The sequence below is a fragment of the Ictidomys tridecemlineatus genome, chromosome 2 (assembly GCF_052094955.1).
Source record: "Ictidomys tridecemlineatus isolate mIctTri1 chromosome 2, mIctTri1.hap1, whole genome shotgun sequence".
NCBI lineage: Eukaryota > Metazoa > Chordata > Mammalia > Rodentia > Sciuridae > Ictidomys > Ictidomys tridecemlineatus.
In genome coordinates this window covers 72,437,649-72,462,157 of record NC_135478.1, presented here as the reverse complement: position 1 = coordinate 72,462,157, position 24,509 = coordinate 72,437,649, and the positions used below count along the sequence as shown (strand labels likewise).

General features: G+C 43.2%; 1 protein-coding gene across 3 annotated transcripts in view; it reads right to left on the bottom strand.

The window, feature by feature from the left end:
* The window catches only part of Ube2l3 (ubiquitin conjugating enzyme E2 L3), a 74,693-nt gene extending 50,906 nt beyond the window's left edge, over positions 1-23,787 (bottom strand). Inside the window, exons 1-2 of one of the 3 annotated variants that reach the window (XM_078038843.1) lie at positions 23,640-23,787; positions 3,310-3,405 (exon numbers count right to left, since the gene is read on the bottom strand). In XM_078038843.1, coding sequence (XP_077894969.1) covers positions 3,310-3,405; positions 23,640-23,666 — 123 coding nt within the window. In that variant the 5' untranslated portion in view covers positions 23,667-23,787. The remainder of the gene's footprint in view (positions 1-3,309; positions 3,406-23,639) is intronic. The other 2 variants (XM_005334483.5, XM_013362518.4) reach the window with 2 other exon arrangements.
* Positions 23,788-24,509: the final 722 nt, after the last annotated feature.

Sequence of the window (24,509 nt, the reverse complement as noted above, 5' to 3'; positions counted from 1 at the left end):
TTTGGGGTGGGGGGGTACCAGTACTGAGCCACACCCCCAGCCCTTTTTTGTATTTTATTTAGAGACAAGGTCTCACTGAGTTCTTAGGTCCTTGCTGAATTGCTGAAGCTGGCTTTGAACTTATGATCCTTCTGCCTCAGCCTCCCAAGCTATTGGGATTATAGGTGTATTTCATCTTGCCCAGTTTATTTACATATAAATATTTGCACATATTTATATATAAATAAGAAAATATATTTATATTATATATAAATATACATATATAAATAAAAATTAATGAAACAGTTGGGCATGATGGCACATGCCTTATAATTCTAGCAATTCAGGAAGGTAAGGCAGGAGGTTTGCAAAGTTGAGGCTAGCCTTAGCAACTGAAGAAGACTCTGCCTCAAAAAATAAAAAGGGCGGAGGAAGTAGTTTAATGGTAGTGCTTGCCTACCATGTGTGAGGTCCTGGATTCAATCCCCAGTACTGTAACAAAATAAAATAAAGAGAATAAATTTAAACTATCATGGTCTCAATATAGTGCCTCTAGGGAGAATCTCTCACTTCTCCTCCACCTGCTCTCCCTCTCCCTGCACTTCAGCCAAAGATTTATTCAGCAACTCCCAACCAGCACCTTGATATAAATGCCTGAGGTAGGGTGTGGCAGGGCTGCCTTGCTTTATCAGCTGGCTCTGTTTTCACCCCAATTCAACAGACCTCAGGTGATCTGGAGTAAAAGATTACCATGTTGGCCTAGTCCCTAGGATGCAGAACGACTCAAGGCCCTCCTTTAACTCAGGGAAGGTAGCAGCCAAGAATGTCAACTCTGGGGAAGGAAGAAATGCTACTTTGAGGAGCTGGGGTTATGGCTCCTGCCTAGCCTTGGGTCCTGCCTCAGCCTTGAGAGTAGCACTTTCCTAGCATGTGTGAGGCATTGGGTCCAATTCTCAGCACCACATTTAAAGAAATAAAGGTCCATTGAAATAAAAAATATATATTAAAAAAAAATGCTGCCAGGTGTGGTGGTACACACCTGTAATCCCAGCAGCTTGGGAGGCTGCAATAGAATTGTGAGTTCAAGCAAGCCTCAGCAACTACAAAGCACTAAGCAACTCACTGAGACCCTGTCTCTACTTAAAATACAAAATAGGGCTAGGGATGTGGCTCAGTGGTCAAGTACGCCTGAGTTCAATCCCCAGTACCAAAAAAAGTAATAATAATAAAAATAAAAATGCTATCTTGAAATGCTGCTGGTGCCAACGAAGGGGACCTGGGCAATAATTATAGAAGGCAAGTGAGAGGGAAATGGTTAAGAGTACAATTTGAGCAGGAAGAGCAGTCTGGCTGTAGTTTACTCTCCCTGGACTCAGCTTTGGCCTGGGATACTCCCCAGAACCTCAGTCCAAGCACATTAGAATTCAAGTAGCCAGTCTCTCTAACTTTGGTTTAATGAGACCCTTAGCCCTCTGTTCCACAGGCTCAACCAGTGTGAAACCAAAGGGAGGCCTTGGAGTGAGCTGGTGGCAGATACTTCTGAAGCAATCTACACTTAAGCTGGCCTGTGGACTCTCAGGCTACTGAGCTCACATGGTGAGCACACCACCCTAGCCTTGCCATTTAAAACCATATTCCATTGATTCTTATCATTTTCCAAAAAAGCCATAGATTAGCTGTTCACTTCTTTTATCAGTGGAATACAAAATCTCAATTAGAAAAAGGAAGAAGAGATTACAAGGTCCTAGCTATATTTCTACTCAGCACCTAACAGATCATAATGGCAGGCAAGGGCTATAGTCACAGGCCAGTCCCTCCCATCCAGGGTTTCCTGATCACCCACCCTGTGCCCTCAGCTGTACCATCTTCAGGTCTCAAAAAATTCAAAGCACTCATCTTCAAAACCAGACTAAAAGCTCCCACATTTAAAAATTCCAAAATATCTTTCCTTAGTTATCCAAATGACTGAGAATAAACTACAAACCCAATATTTGCCACTCAAATTTCAGGAGCTTTAAAAAAACAGAAGCATGACCCAGCACCAAGAAAGCATCTACAGTAAGTATATTTTATGTTCTGCTTTAGAAAAGGATCCAAGCTCTCACAAGAAACAATTACATGTAACAATAAGAGGACAATATCAAACAGAGGGAAAGCGCCTGAGGCTCAGATGGGAAAAGTGGAGAAAAAAAGGAAGAGAGAAGAAGGGTGGATCTGTAAGAATTGAAAAGAAGGGGAGCATTCTTACAGAAGGATGAGGTTGTGGGCTGGGTGCCTGAAAGGCTATATATTGCCCAACTGAAGTCACCTGATGGACAAACAGTGCAGTTCCAAGAAGGCAAGAGTGAGACAGAGGTAGAAACCTTTCATGTACAGGAAGATAATCATTGATGCTAGAAAAAGCAGAGCCCCAGAAACAGAAGAGAAAGGTAGAGACTAACAAGACCCAAGTTTAACAGTGAGGAGGTAGCAGTGGCAGATCAGCAAAGAATGGTGCACTGGCTATAGGACTGGGCTGAGACACTGCCAAAGGTTTAAAAGGTTGGGAGGCAAGCAAGGGTCAGAAGTATAACAACTGGAGGGAGTCCAGTTGCTTGGTGTGAAGTACTTTCAGGAAGGTGGGAGAAATGAGAACTGCATCCTGGAGTTAAGCAAGGTCAGGTCTCCAAAGGGGTGAGGGATCAAAGAATGGAGAAAAGGAGACAAGAGGATAATAATGCCAAAGCAAAGCCTATTGTTAAGAGAAGCCCAAGTCTCTGAGTCAGAAGTCCCTGAGACAGGGGGAGGTAGGGATGTGGGGGGCAGTCATTGAAAGCAAAACCCCAGAAAAGCCAGTGAAGGTAATGTGGTCAGTTAGAAATAAGGACTGAGATAAATGGGAAGCACCTGTTGGAGGGTACCAGAAATAAAGCCTGGAACACAGGTGTCCAGAAAGTTAGAAAGATGCAAAATGAAGGGGAAAAGCAAAAGAAGACCTAGATGGGAATACCAACCCTCTATTAAGAGAAGCCAGAGAAGGAGGTCTTGTCCTGATAAATAGGGCCAGGCATCCAGAAGCCAGGGAAGACAGGAGAGAATAGGAGCACAAATACATACTCCTCTTACCTGTGTATATTACCAAAAATCTGCAAAGTTTGGAACCCCCCAGAATTTTGGAAAACTAGTACAAAGCTGGGAATCTCCTCAAGAACCCAGAGTCACAGCCCACTTCTGTGCATGTGTGGGCTACCCAGACTACAAGCCTACTTTAGGAGCACAGAGATAGCCCCAACAGCACACACACCACCTGAAAGAATAATCTGATAAGAAGTGGAAGTGTTCAATACTCACAGGAACAATAAGCCCTTGCCAAGTCAATAAATTAGCTTCATCAACCTGGATGTTACGGAAGTTTTTCATTCCACATTTGCGGATCTCTTCAAGCTCCTGTTGATTAACAAAGCATAAAGGGATATCAAATCAGGGAAAGTACCACATATTAAGATCCCTCCTGACTCCCTCAAATTAAACCAGGTGATGACACCACTAATGACAAAATATGATTGAGGACTAGATCACACCAGGGTGGTTAAGGAGGCACAGAGCCCAGCCCTCTGTGAGGTCATTGCCTCTACCCCTGACCCAGACCAAGACAAGCCCCCACCTCGGTGAGTCCACTGAGCATAACGAGGGTGATCATATGTCTACAGATATACCAACTCTTCTTTGAGTTGGTGGCCATGCCTATTTAAATACTCTCAACACCCTGCACCTAGCAGACACATAGCAGGGGCTAACCTGAGATGCTACAGACCTAACTTCTTCCAATTAAGATTTGTTAAGCACTGACTAGGCACTGGATGCTAAGAATATAAAGATGAATAAAACTGTGTACTAGGAGCCAACCAAAGGTAAATGCACACCCACAAACTTTCCTACACATTGCCATGAGTGCATTTCAGGACTCCATCCCAGCATAAGCAAAGAGACCATCATACAAATGGGATGGGGACGGGGATAGGAAACCTTCACTAAGGCTTGGTTTCTTCAGTTGCCTCAGAGGGGAAATGAGACCCAGAGCTGCAGACAATGAAAGAGAAACTATGTTGTAAGCAACAGGAATCTTTAAAAATATCAGGTTATTACTGCATGTATATAGTCAATGTGACAAATGCTATTTCACCCAGAAAGCACAACCACTGCAATTAAATACTTCAGGACCCTAAGATGTGCTTAGAACTGTCTATTACTGCTTTTTGACTGTGTACCAACCTAACATTTCCCTATGCTTCCTCAACACCTCATGTGAATATCCAGCAGGCTTCACAACCCAAGCCACCCCATATGCACACTCCCAGCCACCCATCACATTACCAACATTCCTTCATATTCACATAACTGGAGTGTCCCTCCTGCCACTGCCTCAACCCAGTCTCCTGCCCATTGGCAAGACAGCCCCCCCAACATCTCAGATATCTTCTCTTCTGCAACTCTCAGCATCACCTCCACGGAGCTCTGCTTCCTGTACCAGGCTGCTTTCTCTCTGACCCAGCCTACACAACCTCTAGAATGAGGACAGCCTCTCCCTGTGCACAGTCATGGCTCAGGATAGCTCAGAGGTCCAATATCTTCAAGCTCAAAAGATCCTCTGCACTCCACACTTAATTGCTCTGCAGCAATTTACAAGGCACACTGGGGCTATATAGGCATGAAAGGAACAATTCCTGAGGAAGGGGGAACCAAAGCCAATTACAGGTTCTTTAGTTGGGGTAAAGAGGATTTGGCCCAGAATGGTCCGGGGAGGAGAATGTATTGAAGGAATGCAAGGAATAGGTACTTTATGGCAAGCAACAGGCACAGTGTCTTCCCCAAGTAGTGTTGCTCAATACTTATCAAACCCCTCTCCCATCCCTGGTGCCCACCATAATCACCTGAACCTGGACCCAGATCCAGAAATTCAAGTCCAGCAAGTGTAGATGGAACCTGAACATAAAGATTTTTAACAAGCAGCACAAGGAGGGCAGAGGCACTGCCATACTGAGGGACAGGTCCATTTGGAAGAACTAGCACTAAGAAGATCTACTCTACAATGAGGGATGAAGTGGTCTGGCTCCCCTATAGAGAAAGCATGAAGCCTGAGGGACCACTTCAACCTGCCAACTGTTGCCTGGTCCTTTTGCTAATGCCAGAGATTCATCAGAATACTCCACTGGAGATAATGAAGCCTGGGCAGATTCAAGAAGGGAAAAAAGACTTGCACCAACACCAGCCCCATTCCCTTCCCAAATAGAATATCAGCTCGAGGAGGGCAGGTGGGAAGGCAGAGACCAGAAAGCCCCAGCAGTGCCAGGATTTAGCTCTTGATGGGGCTCAAACATTTGCTTAACGACTAAGTTAGTGAATGGCTAAGAAGGCAGGCCTTCCTAGGGGAACAGGAAAAAAAGGGCCTTGTATTCTCTGAGTATCAAAGCTATATTTTGGCTTTTTGGTCCTTGGTTCAAGATATTAGAATTAGGGGCTGGGGATGTGGCTCAATGGTAGCACACTAGCCTGGCATGTGTGCAGCCCGGGTTCGATCCTCAGCACCACATAAAAACAAAGATATTGTGTCTGCTGAAAACCAAAAAATAAATAAAAACTTTTTAAAAAAAGATATTAGAATTAAAATTCTTAGCTAGGGACAGAAGATATCATAACCCCCAGTAAGGCCTGGGTCATACTAAACTATTAAAATGCTTTGAACCAGGGCTGGGGATGTGACTCAAGCGGTAGCTCGCTCGCCTGGCATGTGTGCGGCCCGGGTTCGATCCTCAGCACCACATACAAACAAAGATGTTGTGTCTGCCGAAGACTAAAAAATAAATATTAAAATGTCTCTCGGGGCTGGGGATGTGGCTCAAGCGGTAGCGCGCTCGCCTGGCATGCGTGAGGCCCGGGTTCGATCCTCAGCACCACATACCAACAAAGATGTTGTGTCTGCCGAGAACTAAAAAAAAATAAATAAATATTATAAAAAAAAATTTCTCTCTCTCTCTCCTCTCACTCTCTCTTTAAAAAAAAAAGTCTCTCTCTCTCACACTTTCTTTAAAAAAAAAATGTTTTGAACCAAATACAGACAGAAAAAATATGTATACATATGCCAGAAAGAACTTTGAAACTAGACAACCAGGAAAAAAAAAAAAGAAAAAACAAAGGAGAAGATATCATGGGAGAAAACAATTTTACCCCCAGACCTGGGGAATGATCCCAAAGGCACTCTACCACTGAGCCACATCCCAGTCCTTTATGTTTATTTTTTATTTGAGACAGGCTCTCACTAAGTTGCTGAGGCTGGGCTGGAACTTGCAATCCTCCTGCCTCCAGGATTATAGTTGTGTGCCACTGTGCAAATCTTAATCAATAAACTTAATGGTTTCAGAACTCTACATACCAACATTGTGAATTACGGCTGAAAAACACAAGAAGGTAAATCTCACAAGAATTACAAAAATATCACAAGATGAACTCAATTGTAACAGGGCAGTGAAAAACTGTATCTTCCTCAAGAAAAAAAAAAAAGAAACCTGTGGGCATGGGTGCAGGGAGAGCACCTATAGGTACTTTGATATCAAGCAGATGCATAAACAAAGATAAAAGCAATTCTGAGCAAGCCACATGCCTGGGTCACAGAAGAAAGGGCAACACTAAAGAGGGCTGAGCTGGGAGGCTCAGGGAATTCAAAGCAGGGTTATCAGATAAACTCTCAACTTACCTTGCTGTCAAGTTAAGTCCTCCCAAGGAAGAGGCAAGCTCCATTGCATAACTCTAACCAATAAGGAAGAACTGATTAAAAGGCAGAAGTGAGAGAAACCAACAAACAAGTCCTGTCATCTTCTGGGAATGCTGAACAACCCATAGTAAAGAGTTTCTCAACAGGGTGTCACCAGCATCCTAACTCTGCACTTAAGCATCCTGAGCCTTGCCTGAGACAGATGCTAGGCATTGTGACACTGCCCCACCCAGATTTCCCAACGTCCTCTAGAGTCCCGGCTGAGAATCACTGGACCTAGCATTGGCTAAGATGCTAAAAGTCCTGCATTGCACAAAATGGCAATGCAGGAAAAAAAATGTTCAGTCCACTAAATGCCAATCATGCCTCCTACACTGAGGAAAACAACTTAAAGAAGATGATTTCAACACTCATTTAGGGAAAGAATAGATTCCATCTGAAGGCATGAGACTCAAAAAAGTCAATATGACACTCAAGATGACAAACCCTTAAACAATAACTGAGAAAGGTCCTGATAATGAACAATTGGGGAAGGAATTTAAAGAAACCACATAAAGTCAAAGAGGTTTAATTCAAAAGGTTATTACAGGGCTGGAGTTGTGGCTCAGTGGCAGAGCGTTCGCCTAGCACTAATGAGGCATGGATTCGATCCTCAGGACCACATAAAAATAAATAAATAAAAATAAAGGCATTGTGTCCACCTACTATTAAAAAAAATAAAATAAAGGTTATTACAAATAGTGGGAGAAAGGAATTGACAAAGAAAAAATGTAGAGTGGCCCAGCTCTAAGAAAAACAAGAAGACCAAAGCCAAGATTGACAGGAGCTTATAAAAAATACTCCCACAAAGGTTCCTTTCAGTTCTGCTCAGAACCAGAAGTAGCCTGGGGTCAACTGCTCAGAACTGATGATACAATGCTGACAAACCAAGAGAGAGACCTGAAGGAAAGCAGAACCCTGCTAGTCCCTTCTCCTGGTAAAGAACAGCAGATTTCCCAGCCAGGACAAGTGGAAGAAGAGGAAGACAGTAATGCTTCCCAAAATATGATCCCTTTCCGAGCCAGAAATGCTGCCCAGTTTTTGTTTTTCTTTTGGGAAATGATGGGGACGGAGTCCAGGGATTAGTGCATGCCAGGTAAACACTCTACCAACCAAGTCATATCTCCAGCCCTGTACAGTTCTTAAAAAGAGGAACAGCCCATTCCCTATACGCCAGCTCAGGGAGCTAGATGCCCATATGCCAACCATGTGGCAAAGTGTGGAGTGTGCAGAAAGGAAAGGGGTTACTATCTGAAAGCTGGGCCCTGAAACCCCTGCAGAAGTCCACTGCTTCAAGTACTGAGGCAGCTAGAAGAGTAAGAGATTGTTATGCAGTGCAGAATCGGCACTCATCACCCAACTCGGATCTACCTATCTGCATTTTGTCAAAGTAGCAAAAAATCTGTTTCTTCTATGGGGCCTAGAAAGTTGACTGTACAAAATCTCCTCACATAATCCCCATGGAAGTCCAAGTTTAAGAACCATACAGGGGCCAGTGATTACTAACTAGTTCATGGTCAAAGTCTTTTTTAAGAAATCAGAAAAACTTGGGGCTGGGGTTGTGTCTCAGCAGTAGAAAGCTCACCTACCATGTGCGAGGCACTGGGTTCAATCCTCAGCACCACATAAAAACAAATAAATAAAATTGTGTCCAACTACAACTATAAAAATATATCTTAAAAAAGAGATGGGGGCTGGCGTTGTAGCTCAGCAGCAGAGCGCTCACCTAGCACGTGTGAGGCCCTGGGTTCGATCCTCAGCACCACATAAAAATAAATAAATAAAGATATTGTGTCCAATTAAAAAATAAATATTTTTTTAAAAAAAGAGAGAGAGAGAGAGAATGATGGGGGCTGGGACTGGGGCTCAGTGATAGAGCGCTCACCTAGCATGTGCAAGGCCCTGGGCTCGATCCTCAGCACCACATAAAAATAAATAAAGGTATTGTGTCCACCCACATCTAATAAATAAGCATTGAGAGAGAGAGAGAGAGAGAATATGAATATGATGGGTTTAAAAAAAAAAGAAATCAGAAAAACTGGGTGTGTTGGTATATTCCTGTAATCCCAGCTGAGACAGAAGGATTGCAAGTGGGAAGCAAGCCTGGGCAATTTAACAAGATCCTATCTCAAATGCAAATACATAATATTTTCCCATCTGTACAGGGGTAATACACTGTATTAAATTTTAAGGTCTTACCTATGTTTGATTACAGAAAATAATAAAGTATTCTCTAAATAAATAAACAAAGTAAATACACAAACCATGCCTATAAGCCCAGCAACTCAGGAGGCTAAGGCAAGTAGATCCCAAGTTCAAGACCAGCCTGGGCAACTTGGTGAGATCCTGTCTCAAAAAATAAGGAGGAGCTGGGGCTGTAACTCAGTGGCAGAGCACTTGCCTAATTGCCTAATACATGTGAGGCACTGGGTTCAATTCCAAACAAAGAAATAAATTAACGGCATTCTGTCAATCTTCATCTACAATTTTTTTTTTAATAATAATAATAAGGTCTAGGGAAACTGCTCAGTGGTAGATGCTCCTGGGTCTTATCCCCAGTACCTGAAAAAAATAAACAAATAAGTAAATAAATAAATAGAGGCAGGGATATAATTCACAGTAATGAACCCCTGGGTTCAATCTCTAGTACTAGCAAAAAAGATAACAAATCCAAAGTACTCAATGATTCTTCCCCCTCAAAATATATATCAGAGAAGCCAAGTGAGAGATGCTTCTGATGTTACACCAACACTAGGAATAGCACATTTCAATACCCGGGTTCTTGTTGAGTATAAACAAGCATATTCAATACTACCGTGTCACACTGTATTTGTTAAATGGAAAAAGAAGCAATATGTCCCTAGAGGAACTACAGAAAGTAAGTCTAAAGTCCCTCCTTGGCTGTTGATCTGAGTTAGAAGAGCTAACAAATGACATTTTAGGCACCTTTAGGTCAGAGTGAGTGAAGCCCAGAAGACCCCAGAAGAGAATAGCAACATAGAAGAGGCTCTGCATGAAGGATACAGAAAACCTTGAGGTAAGATCAAGTGTGGGAAACACATGAGGGAAGCAATCAACAGGTTAAGCAAGCAACCAGGAAATGAGTTAGAGAGTTTTCTAATGTCATGATTAGGTCCAGAGTAAGTTTTGGAGCCCCTGGGGGACTGTTCAACTTCCACATGCAGAGAGATGGGGTGGGGGAGGGCAAGAAGGACAGAGAGACTAGCTGGTATCAGGTCCCACCACATCAACTTCAAGAGTGGGCTGGGCACCTGTGTCTTAGAAATGCTTCCCAGGTGACTGCAATGTGTATTCCTGCTTAAGAATCAACATGCTGGGCTGGGGATGTGGCTCAAGCGGTAGCGCGCTCGCCTGGCATGCGTGCGGCCCGGGTTCAATCCTCAGAACCACATACAAACAAAGATGTTGTGTCTGCCGAAAACTAAATAATAAATATTAAAATTCTCCCTCTCTCTTTCTCTCTTAAAAAAAAAAAAAAAAAAAAAGGAATCACCATGCTGGGGCTGGGGATGTGGCTCGAGTGGTAGTGCACTTGCCTGGCATGCGTTCGGCCCGGGTTCAATCCTCAGAACCACATACAAACAAAGATGTTGTGTCCGCTGAAAACTAAAAAATAAATATTAAAAAATTCTCTCTCTCAAAAAAAAAAAAAAAAAAAAGAATCAACATGCTGCCAGGTACAGTGGCACACACCTATAATCCCAGCAGCTTGGGAGGCTGAGGCAGAGGATCAAGAGTTCAAAGCCAACCTCAACAATTTAGCAAGGCCCTATGCAACTCAATGAGACCCGATCTCAAAATAAAAAATAAAAACGGTTAGGGATGTGGCTCAATGGTTAAGCAACCCTGGGTTCAATCCCCTGAACCAAAAAAAAAAAGAAAGAAAAGAAATGAGCAGAGCAGCTGGGCACGATGGCATATACCTATATATCCCAGCAACTCAGCAACTGTGAGGCACTAAGCAACTCAGTGAGACCCTGTCTCTTAAAAAAAAAAAAAAAAAAAATACAAAATAGGGCTGGGGCTCAGTGGTTGAGTGCCCCTGAGTTCAATCCCTGGTACTAAAAAAAGAGAAAGGAAAAAAAGTAGGTAGGGCCCTGAGCGGGCTGTGGATGTAGCTCAATGGTAGAATGCCCCCAGTTCAACTCCCATTGTGAGGAGGATGGAGAAAAAAATGAGACAAGGAGGTGCCTCTGTTTCCTGTGTAGGATCCTAGGACAGTTTAGCTTGCTCTGGGATACCACATATCAATATTTCAAAGACAAAAACATGAACATGTACAGTAATTTCCCTAGTTCTCCATAGTTAATCAGTAAGTGTCTATGTTGAATAAGGAATGTTTTTAGGCTCCTCTTGTCTGGCCAAAACAAATCCTGGCAGATAAACCAGATGTCTGAGGAAAATTACACAAAGCTGCCTTAAATCTAAGCACAGTGTCACTATCAAATACCAGCTACACAAGTGGTAGGAAATAATAATGTGAAATAGCAGATTTCTACTTCTGTGTGATTCAAAGCGACTAATTTTAGCAGAAATACTAGTTTTCCAGGCTTATTCAATGTAACCATGAGCAAAGACACTAAATCATGACTAACCTGATTCCATACATTGCAAATCTACAAATCTCATTTCAATTAATATTCAATAGGGCTGAGGATATAGCTCAGTGGTAGAATATTTGCCTAGTACAGGTCCTGGGTTCAATCCCCAGTACTGCAAAAAATAATAAATAGAATTAATATTCAGTAAAGGGGACAGGACTCATGACAACACATGACCCCTTCCATAGGTTGGAATGTGCTAGCTAGCTATCTTATACTTAGTTTATTATCATAATTGATATACGGACCTATTATCAAAACTTTATGAAGACATTTCATTATTCTTTTTGTAGATATCAGGACATGGGTTCAAAGTAACAATACAAATGAGCTGGGGAAAAAAAATCAATATTTAAACTCAGGTCCCTATTACTCTATCAATGCCTCCAAACAGGTAACTCCTGGAGAGGTCATTTAAAGAGAATGTAACTAAAAAGAATCCTCTGTACAGGCTTGAAGGAAGGTACTGCCTACAACATCCCAAGACAAGCATGTCCAAGGCCCTAGCTGAACAGGCTCTGGCACCAGCTCCACACAGACAGCTTCTCACAAGTCTTACTCCTAGAATGTGTTTTTGTCTCCATTTGAACATGGGTGTGCCTGGCATTCTTGACCTACATTACACACTCCCAAATCCAGTATCCCCCAACCAGACTGAGAGCTCCTTAAGGACTGGCTTACCAGTCTCTTCAAGTCTGTCCAAAACAGAACCAGAGACATAAAGCGTGACACAGAATGAGTAAGCAGAAAAGAAACTGTATAAAACATGTCGTGGGGGTTGGGGGTGTAGAGCACTTGCCTAGCATGTTCAAACCCTTTATTTACAGATAACACAACCCCAGCATTAAAAACAACAAGGGTTGGGGCTGGGGTTGGGGCTCAGCGGTAGAGCACTCGCCTGGCACATGCGGAACCCTGGGTTGGATCCTCAGCACCACATAAAAAATAAATAAGTGAAATAAAGGCATTGTGTCCAACTACAACTAAAAAATAAATATTAAAAAAAAAAACAAGGGCTGGGGTTGAGGCTCAATGGTAGAGTGTTCGTCTAGCATGCGTGAGGCACTGGGTTCGATCCTCAGCACCACATAAAGATAAAATAAAGATACAGTGTTCACCTAAAACTAAAAAATATATATTTAAAAAACAACAACAAAACAAACACATAGGGCTGGGGATATGACTCAGTGGTAGAGTGCTTTCCTGGCATGCATGAGGCACTGGGTTCAATCCCCAGCACCACCAAAAAAAAAAAAAAAAAAGGTAACTCCTTCTGTAAAATTAGGTTGCTTTGTTAACTTTTCATACCAAGAGTTACAAAAGAGACAAAAAAACAGACACAAACCACCTCAGAAAGGGCTCAGAAGACATTCACCTTCTGAGTTACACCCTCTTGCCCACCCACGAGTCCCCTCTCAGAAAGAGAGGAGCCCCGTCACAAACACTGGCTTTGACATTAGCATCTTCTTTGGTTGTAAGTGTGCTTTCTAGGCTAGAGGGTGTCAAAACAGAACTGTACCCCTTTGCTGAACCTCTGCTAAGAAGGTTGAGGCAAAATTTGACAAGATAATAATGGACAGAAAACTATAATCATTACAGACTCAGACTGTTAAACAGAACAGGGCTGGGTTTAGTGGCACACACCTGTAACCTCAGCAATTTGGGAAGCTGAGGCAAGAGGAACACCAATTTCAATGCCAGACTTGGCAACTTGAGGAGACCCTGTCTCAAAAGAATATAAAGGGCTAGAGATGTATCTTTTTAGTAGACTGACCCTGAGTTCAATCCACAGTACCAGGAAAAAGGTGGGGTGGGAACGGGGCTGGAGTTTGGTTCAGTGGTGGAGCACGTGCATGTGAAACCCTGGTTCAATCTTAAGCATCTCAAAATAAACAAAACAAAAAGCCCTCAGAACAAACAAAACATAAAAACCACCTACTCTGAAATGAATCCTCCTACTATCTACCTTATCCCTCCCTAAAAACCAAAGCAATCATCTATACAACCAGAGCATGACATTGACAGCCCGGACAGTTGGGCAGTGGACTTGGCTCTGCTGCTGGCCATAGTAATCTCATCTATAAACTGGGGCCATCAGTGTGTGCTGCTCTCCAAGTTCTGGAATTTTAAAGAGACTGTGGCAGGAGCCAGGAGAATAAACTGAACAGCCAACAGAAGCAACTTTCTTAACTTTCTGCATCAAGGTTAAAAAAGAAGACAAAAGGCAACAATATTACTTCTGGGACTGCAACAACTCATTCAAGGGTTCATTCCCTCATTCACACCTTCCTCTTTTGCTTTCCACTGAAGCTGAGCACATCTTTGTACACAAGGAGGACTGTTGCTGCATTGGACATATATTCATGTCAGGAAGGGAAAAAAAACAGGGTGAGATTCTGAGATAACAGGAAGGCACATTTTGAGTTCAAAAGCATATCAAATGTAAAGGAAAAAATTTTTTTAAAAATAAAGACCCTTTATTTACAGATAACATAAAATAAAACATTGGGCTAGGGATGTGGTTCAAGTGGTAGCGCACTCATCTGACATGTACAAGGCACTATTTTCAATCCTCAACACCACATAAAGATAAAATAAAGATATTGGTTTTTTGTTTGTTTGTTTTTTAAAGAGAGAGAGAGAATTTTTTAATATTTATTTTTTAGTTTTTTGGCGGACACAACATCTTTGTTTGTATGTGGTACTGAGGATCGAACCCCGGGCCGCATGCATGCCAGGCGAGCGCGGTACCGTCTGAGCCACATTCCCAGCCCCAAAATAAAGATATTGTGTCCAAAGTAAAACACTGGACAAACTACTGTGCAGGGAGAGGGATAGCCCCCACAAGTAAATATTTTTAAACAAAGAAACTTATACATAGCTGGACATGGTGGAACATGCCTATAATTCCAATGACTAGGGAAGCTGAGGCAGGAGGACCCCAGCCTGAACACTTCATGAGATCCTCAGCAACTTAATGGGGACCTGTCTCAAAATAAAAAATAAAAAGTGCTAGGAAGATGGGTGTGATGATACATACCTATAATCCCAGCAACTTGGGAGGTTTGCAAGTTGGGAGACAGCACGATTAAGTTCAAGGCCAACCTTAGCAACTTGATGAGACCCTGTCTTAAAATTTATAAAATTTTTCATTCACAACAATAAAAAAAAATTATAAAATTTTTAAATGGCTGGGGGCTTGGGATATAGCTCCATGGTAAAGCCTCCCTGGGTTAAATCCCCAGTATCAAAACAAAGGCAGGTAGAGCTGGGGATATAAGCCAATGGTAAAATGGTAAAGCACCCCAGGTTTAATCCCTAATAAAGAAAGAAAGAAAGAGGGTTGAGGGAAGGGAAGAAAATTTGTACATGCTGGCTCACTTTTTGGTGGGGGGTGAGAAGTACTGAGAATTGAATCCAGAGACACTACATCCCCAGCCTTTATTTTTAATTTTGAGATAGGGCCTCACTAAGTTGCTAAGTAAGGTTGACCTCAAACTTGGGATCCTCTTACTCAGCCTCCCAAGTCACTGGGATCACAGTAACTCTTTCACCAATCCTACAGGATAGGTACTTCCAGAGATAAAAGAGCACCTTGGCTAAGAGAACGGGCTCTGCCAAAGTAGTGAGGTCATATTCAGGCAGGCTCATGCCCACCTGGCCTCTACCTACCTTTTCAGCACCGTCTCTTACTATTCCTCCAAATTCTCCATTTCTGCCAGGCAAATTTCACTATTTTAGAACATGACTTGCTCACTCCCAATAATAACATCTACAAATATCTTAGTATACGTCAAACAATCTTCTCAGCACTTGATATATGTTAACTCATTTATACCTAAGACACAGGGAGGTCAAGTAACTTGCTTAGGATCAATCAGATAAGATGCAGCAGGCCCAGGATTCAAACTCCAGAACCTGAGTTCTTAATGACTATGCATCAGTCTTCCTTTCAAAACCTTTGCCCTGAGTGAAGGTCCCTATTCTACACGTTTTTTACTGAGGAGAATTAGGTTTATCTACATTCCAGGCTAGCTAGATGAGAATCACACAGGCAAAACAAATGAGAAGGACCACTCTCCTGAAGGGTACAAATGAAACCTAAAGGCTACAGAACCTAAACCTTCCATAATGTCCCTTCCAGAGAACTTGGTCCTGCCAAGACTGACTTCATAAACAGAAGACTCCTAGTTCTGGAGGAAGCCAGCTATGATGCACATGACAACCTAGGGCAAAACCAGGCCAGTTCCCTGGTGCTTCTGAAAATCACCTCAAGGGCAAGCCTAACTAAAATTCAATGAGGGAACAGCACAAGGTCAGAAGCAGGCTGCCTGTCTGGGGGACTTGGTAAACACAGTTTCTGGGACTCCTCAGGGCATCTCTGGGCCACTGTCCACATTGTCCATGTCCTCCTACCTCAGCTTCCAGAGCCACTGGGACTACAGGCTTACATCACCATACCCAGCAAAACCCTACTCATTCTTGAAGGACCAGGCCATGTTCTACCACCTTCTCAATATCAGGAGGGTCTCTTTCTCTCCCCTGTGGTCTACCATTCAATTGGCACACATACACAGCACACACCCCAGTCAGATCAGAATTTCTTGGTTCCAGGTATGTGCTGTTTTTCTTCCTCACTGACCATTCAAGGGCTTGGTCCAGAGAAGATGCCCCTTAAATGGAATCTCGAAGGACAAGAAGTCACCCTGGCACAGAATGCAGTGGTGCATGCCTAAAATCCCTCCCAGCTTCTTGGGGAGAGGATCACAAGTTTGAGGCCAGCCTCAAAACAAAAAGACTTAGTGATGTAGCTCAGTGATAGAGTGCCCCTGGATTCAATAAAAGAACCGGATGGGCTGGGGATATAGCTCAATGTCAAGAGTGCTTGCCTAAAGCCCTTGGGTCGAATACCCAGCACCAAAAAAAAATTTCAGAATAAACAAAGCATGCCATGTTTAAGGGATTTCACAGGCAAGTGAAGGAACATGCTAAGGATGTGGACACGTACACTTGTTAGTCCCGTACACTTGGTAGTCCCGAGTCCCAGTCTTACCCCTGCTGTGCTGCATTCAGTCCCAATCTCTGAGCACAAAGCCTGGGCATATGCATTCCTTTCTAGCTCCACAAAGAATACACTACTCTTGACTGACTGCTATGTAAGAATTCTGTGGGGCTGGGGATGTGGCTCAAGCGGTAGCGCGCTCACCTGGCATGCATGCGGCCCAGGTTCGATTCCCAGCACCAGGAATCAAACAAATACAACAAAGATGTTGTGTCCGCCAAAAACTAAAAAATAAATATTAAAAAAATTAAAAAAAAAAAAAAAATTCTGTGGGTCAGAGGATAGGCGGACTGGCAAGGAATCTGATACAGGTGGACCATGCAGATGGGAATGGCCTGAACTAAGCAGCAGCAATGAGAATAGTTGGAAGACAGGCAGAGAACAGACATGGATAGTATAGTTCAGAAGAATCTAATAGGTGAATAGAGATAAGAGGAAAGGGTTCAGACAGCTATACAGGTTTTTTTTCCTTAGGTTACTGAGTAGACAAGTAGACCACTAAACTTAGTAAAACAAGACAGGAGGAGAAGTAAGGGATCAGAAGGAGTCACAGAAAGAGCTCAGAATTTCATATGCCTTCAGGTCTATGTACCATTTCAAAGGAAAAAAAAAAATTTCATGTAGTACTTGGTAGGGACTGAACCCAGGGGCACTCTACCACGAGCTATATTCCCAGTACTTTTGCTGGGGATTAAAGCCAGGGGCACTTTGTCACTGAGCTACATTCCCAGTCTTTTTTTTTTTTTTTTTTTTTTTTGAGACAGGGTCTTGCTAAAATGCTGAGGCTGCCCTCTAACTTTCAATCCTCCTGCCTCAGCCTCCTAAGTCATTGGAATTAAAGGTATACACCATCACACCCAGCTTCACCAAAAACTCTTGACATAGTTGGATACAAGAACCTAAGTTTGGGCCAGACACAGTAGTACACACCTGTTATCCCAGAGACTAGGGGGGCTAAGGTAGGAGGACTCCAAGTTCAAGGCTAGCCCTCAGCAATTAGTAAGGCCCTAAGAAACTTAGAGAGACCCTATCCCAAAATACAATATTAAAATGGCAAGGGCTGGGGATGTGGCTCAAGCAGTAGCGCGCTCGCTCGGCCCGGGTTCGATCCTCAGCACCACATACAAACAAAGATGTTGTGTCCGCCGAACTAAAAATAAATATTAAAAAATTCTCTTCTCTCTCTCTCTCTTAAAAAAAAATGGCAAATGGCTGGAGATGTGGCTCAGTGGTAAAGCGCTCCTGGGTGCACTGGGGGGGGGGAGCGGGGGAACTAGGCTCAAAAGGCATATCTGTCTCTCTAAATTCTAATTCCTAATTTACTGTTGTAGCAAAGAGAACTATGTCTTGAACATTTACTGTGATAGTTCACAATAGAAGAAGAATACTTTCAGGTGACCTCATCTAATAACATGAAATCAACAGCCTCTTAATTTACTTTGGGTCTGTTTATTCCATTTTGTTTTTGCAATGCTGGAATCAAATCCAGGGCCTCACATGGACTAGGCAAGCACTCTACCACTCATCTACTTCCCCAGCCCCTCTTTCTTAATTTTGAGTTGAAACAAGGTTAGGAAAAGCCCACTATTCTGAGACAAGTGATTTTATTCTTTTATATGTCTTAAGGAAAAGTCCCAACTAAATGTTTCAATAAGTACCTGTACCAATCTTCTTTCCATAGAAAAACATTTACAAAGAATATCATTAAGGAAAGTTGAATTAGTCCCAACTTACAAGAAAGTATGACTTTAGGATAAAAATTACAAATGCTTGGGCTGAGGATGTGGCTCAAGCGGTGACGCCCTCGCCTGGCATGCGTGCGGCCCGGGTTCGATCCTCAGCACCACATACCAACAAAGATGTTGTGTCCGCCGAGAACTAGAAAATAAATATTAAAAATTCTCTCTCTCTCTCTCCTCTCTCACTCTCAAAAAAAAAAAAAAATTACAAATGCTTTTCTCAATTCCCAAAACCCTAAAATCCACTTCCAAAACAGACTCAGGCCATTTATACTGGTATAACTTTATCGGTAAAACTTCTCTTTTTTTTTCAACAGGCCTCACTATGTTGTTGGTCCAGCTGGCTCAGCCTCCTGAGTAAATGGGATCACAGGTGCACATCACCATGCCTGGCTCTCCCCTTACCTCCTAACAAAACTACTAGACACAGTCATTTCTCTATAGTCTTCATTACCCAACTTGGAAGAATACAAACTGTACTCAAGAGCAAACTTGTTCATTGCTTAATAAAATTAATTGCAAGGAATGAATTGCTATTTAGTGACTCCTCCCACTCACACCAATATGGAAATCTGAGTGAATATTATTAAATAGCATTAAAAGGATGTTTCAACTCTCAACTCCTTATCTTAACAATTATGCCATTAAAAACTAATAAAATAGGGCTGGGGTTATGGCTCAGTAGTACAGCACTCACCTAGCATGGGTGAGGCCCTGGATCCGATCCTCAGCATCACATAAAAATAAATGATAAAGGTACTGTGTCCACCTACAACTAAAACATATTTAAAAAATAATAATAATATTCCCTCCCTTACTCTAAATTCACAAATTTCCCCTCTGAGAAAAGCCCTTCTTGGGGAAGTTACTCAATGAGAGGACTCCTAAAGGAAATGTGTGCTGTGTGAGACTGCAAACAAATAAATGATCAAACAGCAATCAATTTTTCTAAGCCATGCATAGAGATTTAATTTTTGGCTTTGTAGCTATTTCCCTGTCCTGAGTGAAGCAATAGTTACAATCTGGGTGTTGCCATCAATGTTGAATTAGCTGTGTGCAAATTAAAATGTACTTAATGTTTTATTAACATTGTAATCCCTTAAAAGAGTTCTGGGGAAAAAAAAGTTCATCTTTTTGGTTATTGTTTTTGAAACTAAAGACTATTTATCCTACTCACTTTGCCTACAATAACTTCTCACGCTGGGGAAATAGTCAGTTGGTAGAGTGCTTGCCTCGAATGCACAAGGTCCTGGGTTCAATCTCAAGGGGGGGGGGGCCTAAAATAACTTCTCAAACTAATATATGCAAACCACTTGATTTTTATTATTTATTTATGCTTATTTGCAGTACTAGGGATTGAACCCAGGGGGACTCTACCACCGAGCTACATCCCCAGCCCTCTTAATTTTTTTTTTTTGAGAGAGAGAGAGTTTTTTTAATATTTATTTTTTAGTTTTTCGGTGGACACATCTTTATTTATATGTGGTACTGAGGATCGAACCCAGGCCGCACGCATGCCAGGCGAGCACGCTACCGTTTGAGCCACATCCCCAGCCCCCCTTTTAATTTTTTGACACAATTTTTTGAGACAAGGTCTTGTAAAATCCTGGTTTCAGTTGTTTATTTGGATCTTAAAATTCTGGGCTCAAGCAATCCTCCTGCATCAGACACTGGACCTTACACCAACCCTGGTTAATGTGACCATCTAAAATGTATTTGCTTTCTCTGCATAAGGTACTCACTAAATTCCAATTTTTCACCATTCAAAATTCCCTTTATTATTTCCACCTCAACTACTGAAAAACTGCTGACCAACATGCATCAATAAGTATTCTTTCCTTTTTTATGTTTTTAAACTAAACAGGCTTAAATACTGGCTCTCAGAAATGATAAGCAGCATATAGCCAGAAATCTCCTATTGAATTTTAAAAATGGACATACTCCTTCCTATGTAGCCCTGAAGTAGGAAATGAAAACACTATGACAAGAGACAAGCAATTTGAGAATGGGAGCCAAGGAAATATAGTGCCTCATCTCTCCACCATTATACTATTCTACTTTAACTCTCCTAATCTATCCAAACCTCATAATTGTCTCACTTTATGTATGAAAAACAAAAATGACAATACACTAACATTTAGTGTTGGGGCTGGGGATGTGGCTCAAGCGGTAGCATGCTCGCCTGGCATGCTTGCGGCCCGGGTTCGATCCTCAGCACCACATACAACAAAGATGTTGTGTGCGCTGAGAACTAAAAAATAAATATTAAAAAATTCTCTCTCTCTCTCTTTAAAAAAAAAACATTTAGTGTTGAAAACACAAAAAAGAGCAGGATATGGTGGTACATTCCTATAATCCCAGCTATTGAGACAGGAGGATCAAAAATCTGAGACCAGGGGCTAGGGATGTGGCTCAAGCGGTAGCGCGCTCGCCTGGCATGCGTGCGGCCCGGGTTCGATCCTCAGCACCACATACCAACAAAGATGTTGTGTCCGCCGAGAACTAAAAAATAAATATTAAAAAAAATTCTCTCTCTATATCTCTCTCTCTCCTCTCTCACTCTCTTTAAAAAAAAAAAAAAAAATCTGAGACCAGCTTGGGCAACTTAGCAAGACGCTGTCTAAAAATTTTTAAAAAGGAATGGGGCCTGACATGGTGGCACACACCTGTAATCTTAGCAGTTCAGGAGACTTGAGGCAGAAGGACAACAAGTTTAAAGCCAGCCTCAGCAATTTAGCAAGACCCACAGCAACTTTGTGAGACCCTGTCTCAAAACAAAAAAATAAAATTGGCTGGGGAGGGGCTGGGGATGTGGCTCAAGCAGTAGTGCGTTCGTCTGGTAGCGGCCCGGGTTTGATCCTCAGCACCACATACAAACAAATACACCCATTCTGGCAAAATAAAAAAATAAAATAAAATAAGATACAAACAAAGATGTTGTGTCCACTGAAAACTGAAAAATAAATATTTAAAAAAATGGCTGGGAATTTAGCTCAGTAGTTAAGCTCCTTTGAGTCCAATCCCCAGTACCAAAAAAATAAAAATAAAAGAATGGGGATGTAGCTCAGTGGTAGACTGCTTGCCTAGCATGCACAAGGTCCTGGGTTCAATATCTAGTACCCACTCAACCCCTGCTCTGAACGCCCCCCCCACACACACACACAAGAAAAGATTTGTGGAACTAATCTTCTCTCAGACCTTTGATAGCCCCTGATAAACTGAATCAACTGAGACAGATCAAGAGGATACTGGGATGAATTGGGTATCCCTGCCCTTCAGAAATTCAGACCCAGTGCAGGAAAGACAACCTCAGATTATGACAATACTCAAACAGAAACATAAAATAAGTTCAGTGCTCACACAGAGGAGGAAACAATTCATTCTGATGAGGGATAGGGGCTCACAAGTAGCTGGCATTGGAGCTGAACCTAGAACCTCCCTGGAAAGAAGTGAGAAAGTAGCCCTTCTTAAGCACAGCAAATACTATGTGCAAAGGGAGACAACATAACAAACTTTAAAATCAAACAGAACAGCTCACTCTCACCCTTGCTGAGCAGCCTAGGCAAGCCAAGGAATCTTTCTCCATTCCCTTTTCTCATCTACAAAATGGGGAAAATGTCTACTTCTCAGGGAGGATTAAATATGATCATGAACATTAAGTACAGAGTAAAAGCTGGAAAAATGGTAGCTGTTGCTATCAGGTGCAGGAGTAGTGGAAAACCAAAGGATGAGAAGTGAAGTTAAACAAATAGCTTAGAGAAATGCCAGAAAAGTCTGGCATGCCACGAAGTTAAGATTAACTGCTGAGGGCACTGGGGTTGTGGCTCAGTGGCAGGGTGCTCACCTAGCATGCTTGAGACACTGGGTTGGATCCTCAGCACCACATAAATGTAAAATAAAAGATATTGTGTCCACCTAAAAAAACTAAAAAATAAATATTAAAAAATTTAAAAAGATTTACTGCTGAGGACAAAAAAACCATGCAAGTTCTTAACAGGAGTGAAAGGATTAAGTATTTGCTTTAGAAAAATGACTCAAGTGTCCAAGAAAAGAAGTCCAGGGAAGGAGTGGCTCAAGAGGGCACCTGAGAGAGAAGGGTAGATGGATTCAAGTAATTTAGTAAGATTAGGAAGCAAGTTACACACTTGCAAGTCTCATTTGGTAAGTAGGGAAATAAATGAATAACACCACTTTAATTTAGGGGAATGGTGGTGTCGCTGGCAGAAAAGATAAGGAGAGGTCTGGAGTCTGATTGTTCTTTTGTGCCCAATTCCACTCCAATTTTATAAAGTTAAATGTCCTCTCTAGCCCTTAGTGAAGAAAGGAAACATTTCCAATGAAGGAAGGCCCAGAGGCTGTAACTCAAAATTCAATGTCTAGTTCTACCAAGAGTCTGCCCAGGATGAGCCTCAACTTTTTATACACCTTTAGGAAGTAGGTCCTGGACCTTTTGTATTTCCGGCCCGGCTGCAGTTCCTTGGCACTACCCGGCAGCAGACTAACAAACGTTGGCTGGGTTGGCTCAGGAGGACGTCGGAAAATCCACTAGCAAACTAAGTCAATTCACCACCTGTGTTCCTCATCAAAGGAGCCAATTAAGGAGAAGGCACCCCGGTGCATTCAAGATCCAAAGTGCGCGTACTAAGTTATTTTTATAAACTTTGGCCCGTTTTGATTCGAACGACAGAATCCAACCCCCACCCCACCCCCCAAAAATGGCACTTTGCTTCATCAGGAAAAAGAGATCGGGATGACTAAGTGGGGAATAGGGAAGGAAATCTAGAAGGAGAACAGAGGCACGATTGGGGCCGACCCCAAGCCTTCCTAGAGTTGAAATAGCCCGCTGTGTGACTCTGCAGTCACAAGGCGACAGTTTGCTAGGACCCAGAGCAATTTCAAACGACCCACCAACAAACTGACCTAACTTTGGCCGCCTGGCCTCCTCCTTCCTTCCCCAGCCCAGGCCTCCCAGCCTGCCGGCCTCTCGAGAAGTGGAGAGAGGCTCCCCGTCCGGCACACCTCGGCTCAGGGCGGGGCGGCTCCGCAGCGCGGGCTCCCAGCCGGGTCTCCGGCACTTCGGGTCTCGGGCCTTCCCCGCAAGTGCAGGGTTTGGGTCCTCCTAGCCCGGTCCTGGCATCAGCGGCGCCCCCAGCCCAAGCCACAGCAGCCAAAATAGGGACCCGCCCGGGCTCCAGGAGGAGAGTGGCATGAACGCCCCAGGCTGGGCGGAGGAGCCGGCGGCGGTTCTCAGCGCGGCCTGGCGATCCCGCCCAGGCTGCGGCCTAGGCGGCCCGGTTAGCTCCTCAACTCGCACGCGGCTCGGCGGGGCGGCAGGGTCACGCAGGAAGACAGGCCGAGTTGCGGCGCCCCGAGGAGCCCCGGCCCGCCGTGGGAGCCCCGAGCACGGGACGCCGCCCCCCGCCCGGCCGGCGCCGGAGAATGGCTTTTACCTTCATCAGCCTCCTGCTGGCCGCCATCTTGGATCTGGTGCTGCTGCTTTCCCAGAATGCATCGCGGCCGGCCGGGCGGCTGGAGCCCCCGCACTTCCTGGAGCGGGGGAGGGGCGGGCGAAGCGGGTTGCCCCTGCTGAGCGAAACTCCTACTGTGTGTGGGTCAGAGAACTGGATTGGTCGGGTAATCACAGATGAACCGGTCTTGGAGCAATTACATGGCAAATACAAACAGTACTTGACACATAGTAGATGCACAATAAATATTGTTTTGTTTGCATAAAATAGTTAAATAACCAAGACTATTTCTGGCACTGCTAAGCCTTGTAAAGAAATGAAAACTGGGTAATGAGAAAGTGACTGTGGGGACCAACTTTTCATTGAGAGGTCAGGGAAGCCTCACTGAAGAAATAGCATAAATAAGAGTAGTTAAAACTGGAACCTACTAATTTTTTTCTAATACTGGAAACCACCCTATAAATAACATCCCCATGTGGCAGGAAAGTAACAGGGCCAGGGACTTGCCCAAGGTCATTTGCCAGCTAAGAGCAGAGGTATTCAGTTCCAGGCTGGGCTTTTGGCTTCAGAGCCCATGCTGGAACCTGAAGAATAGGAAGAACAGCTGAAAAGGTTGAAGAATATTTCAAGCAGAGAAATTAAGGGTGGCAAAGACCTTGAGACTGTCTGAATGGTCACAGTAGAGTAAGAATGATTAAAGGGAAGAAAGGAGGCTAATAGACCATGGGAAGCCCAGTAGAAATGGGAGTGGGAGCCGGGTGCAGTGGTACCCCGACACTGGGAAGGCTAAGGCAGGAGGATAGAGAGTTCAAACCCAGCCTCAGCAATTTAACAAGGCCCTATCTCCAATAA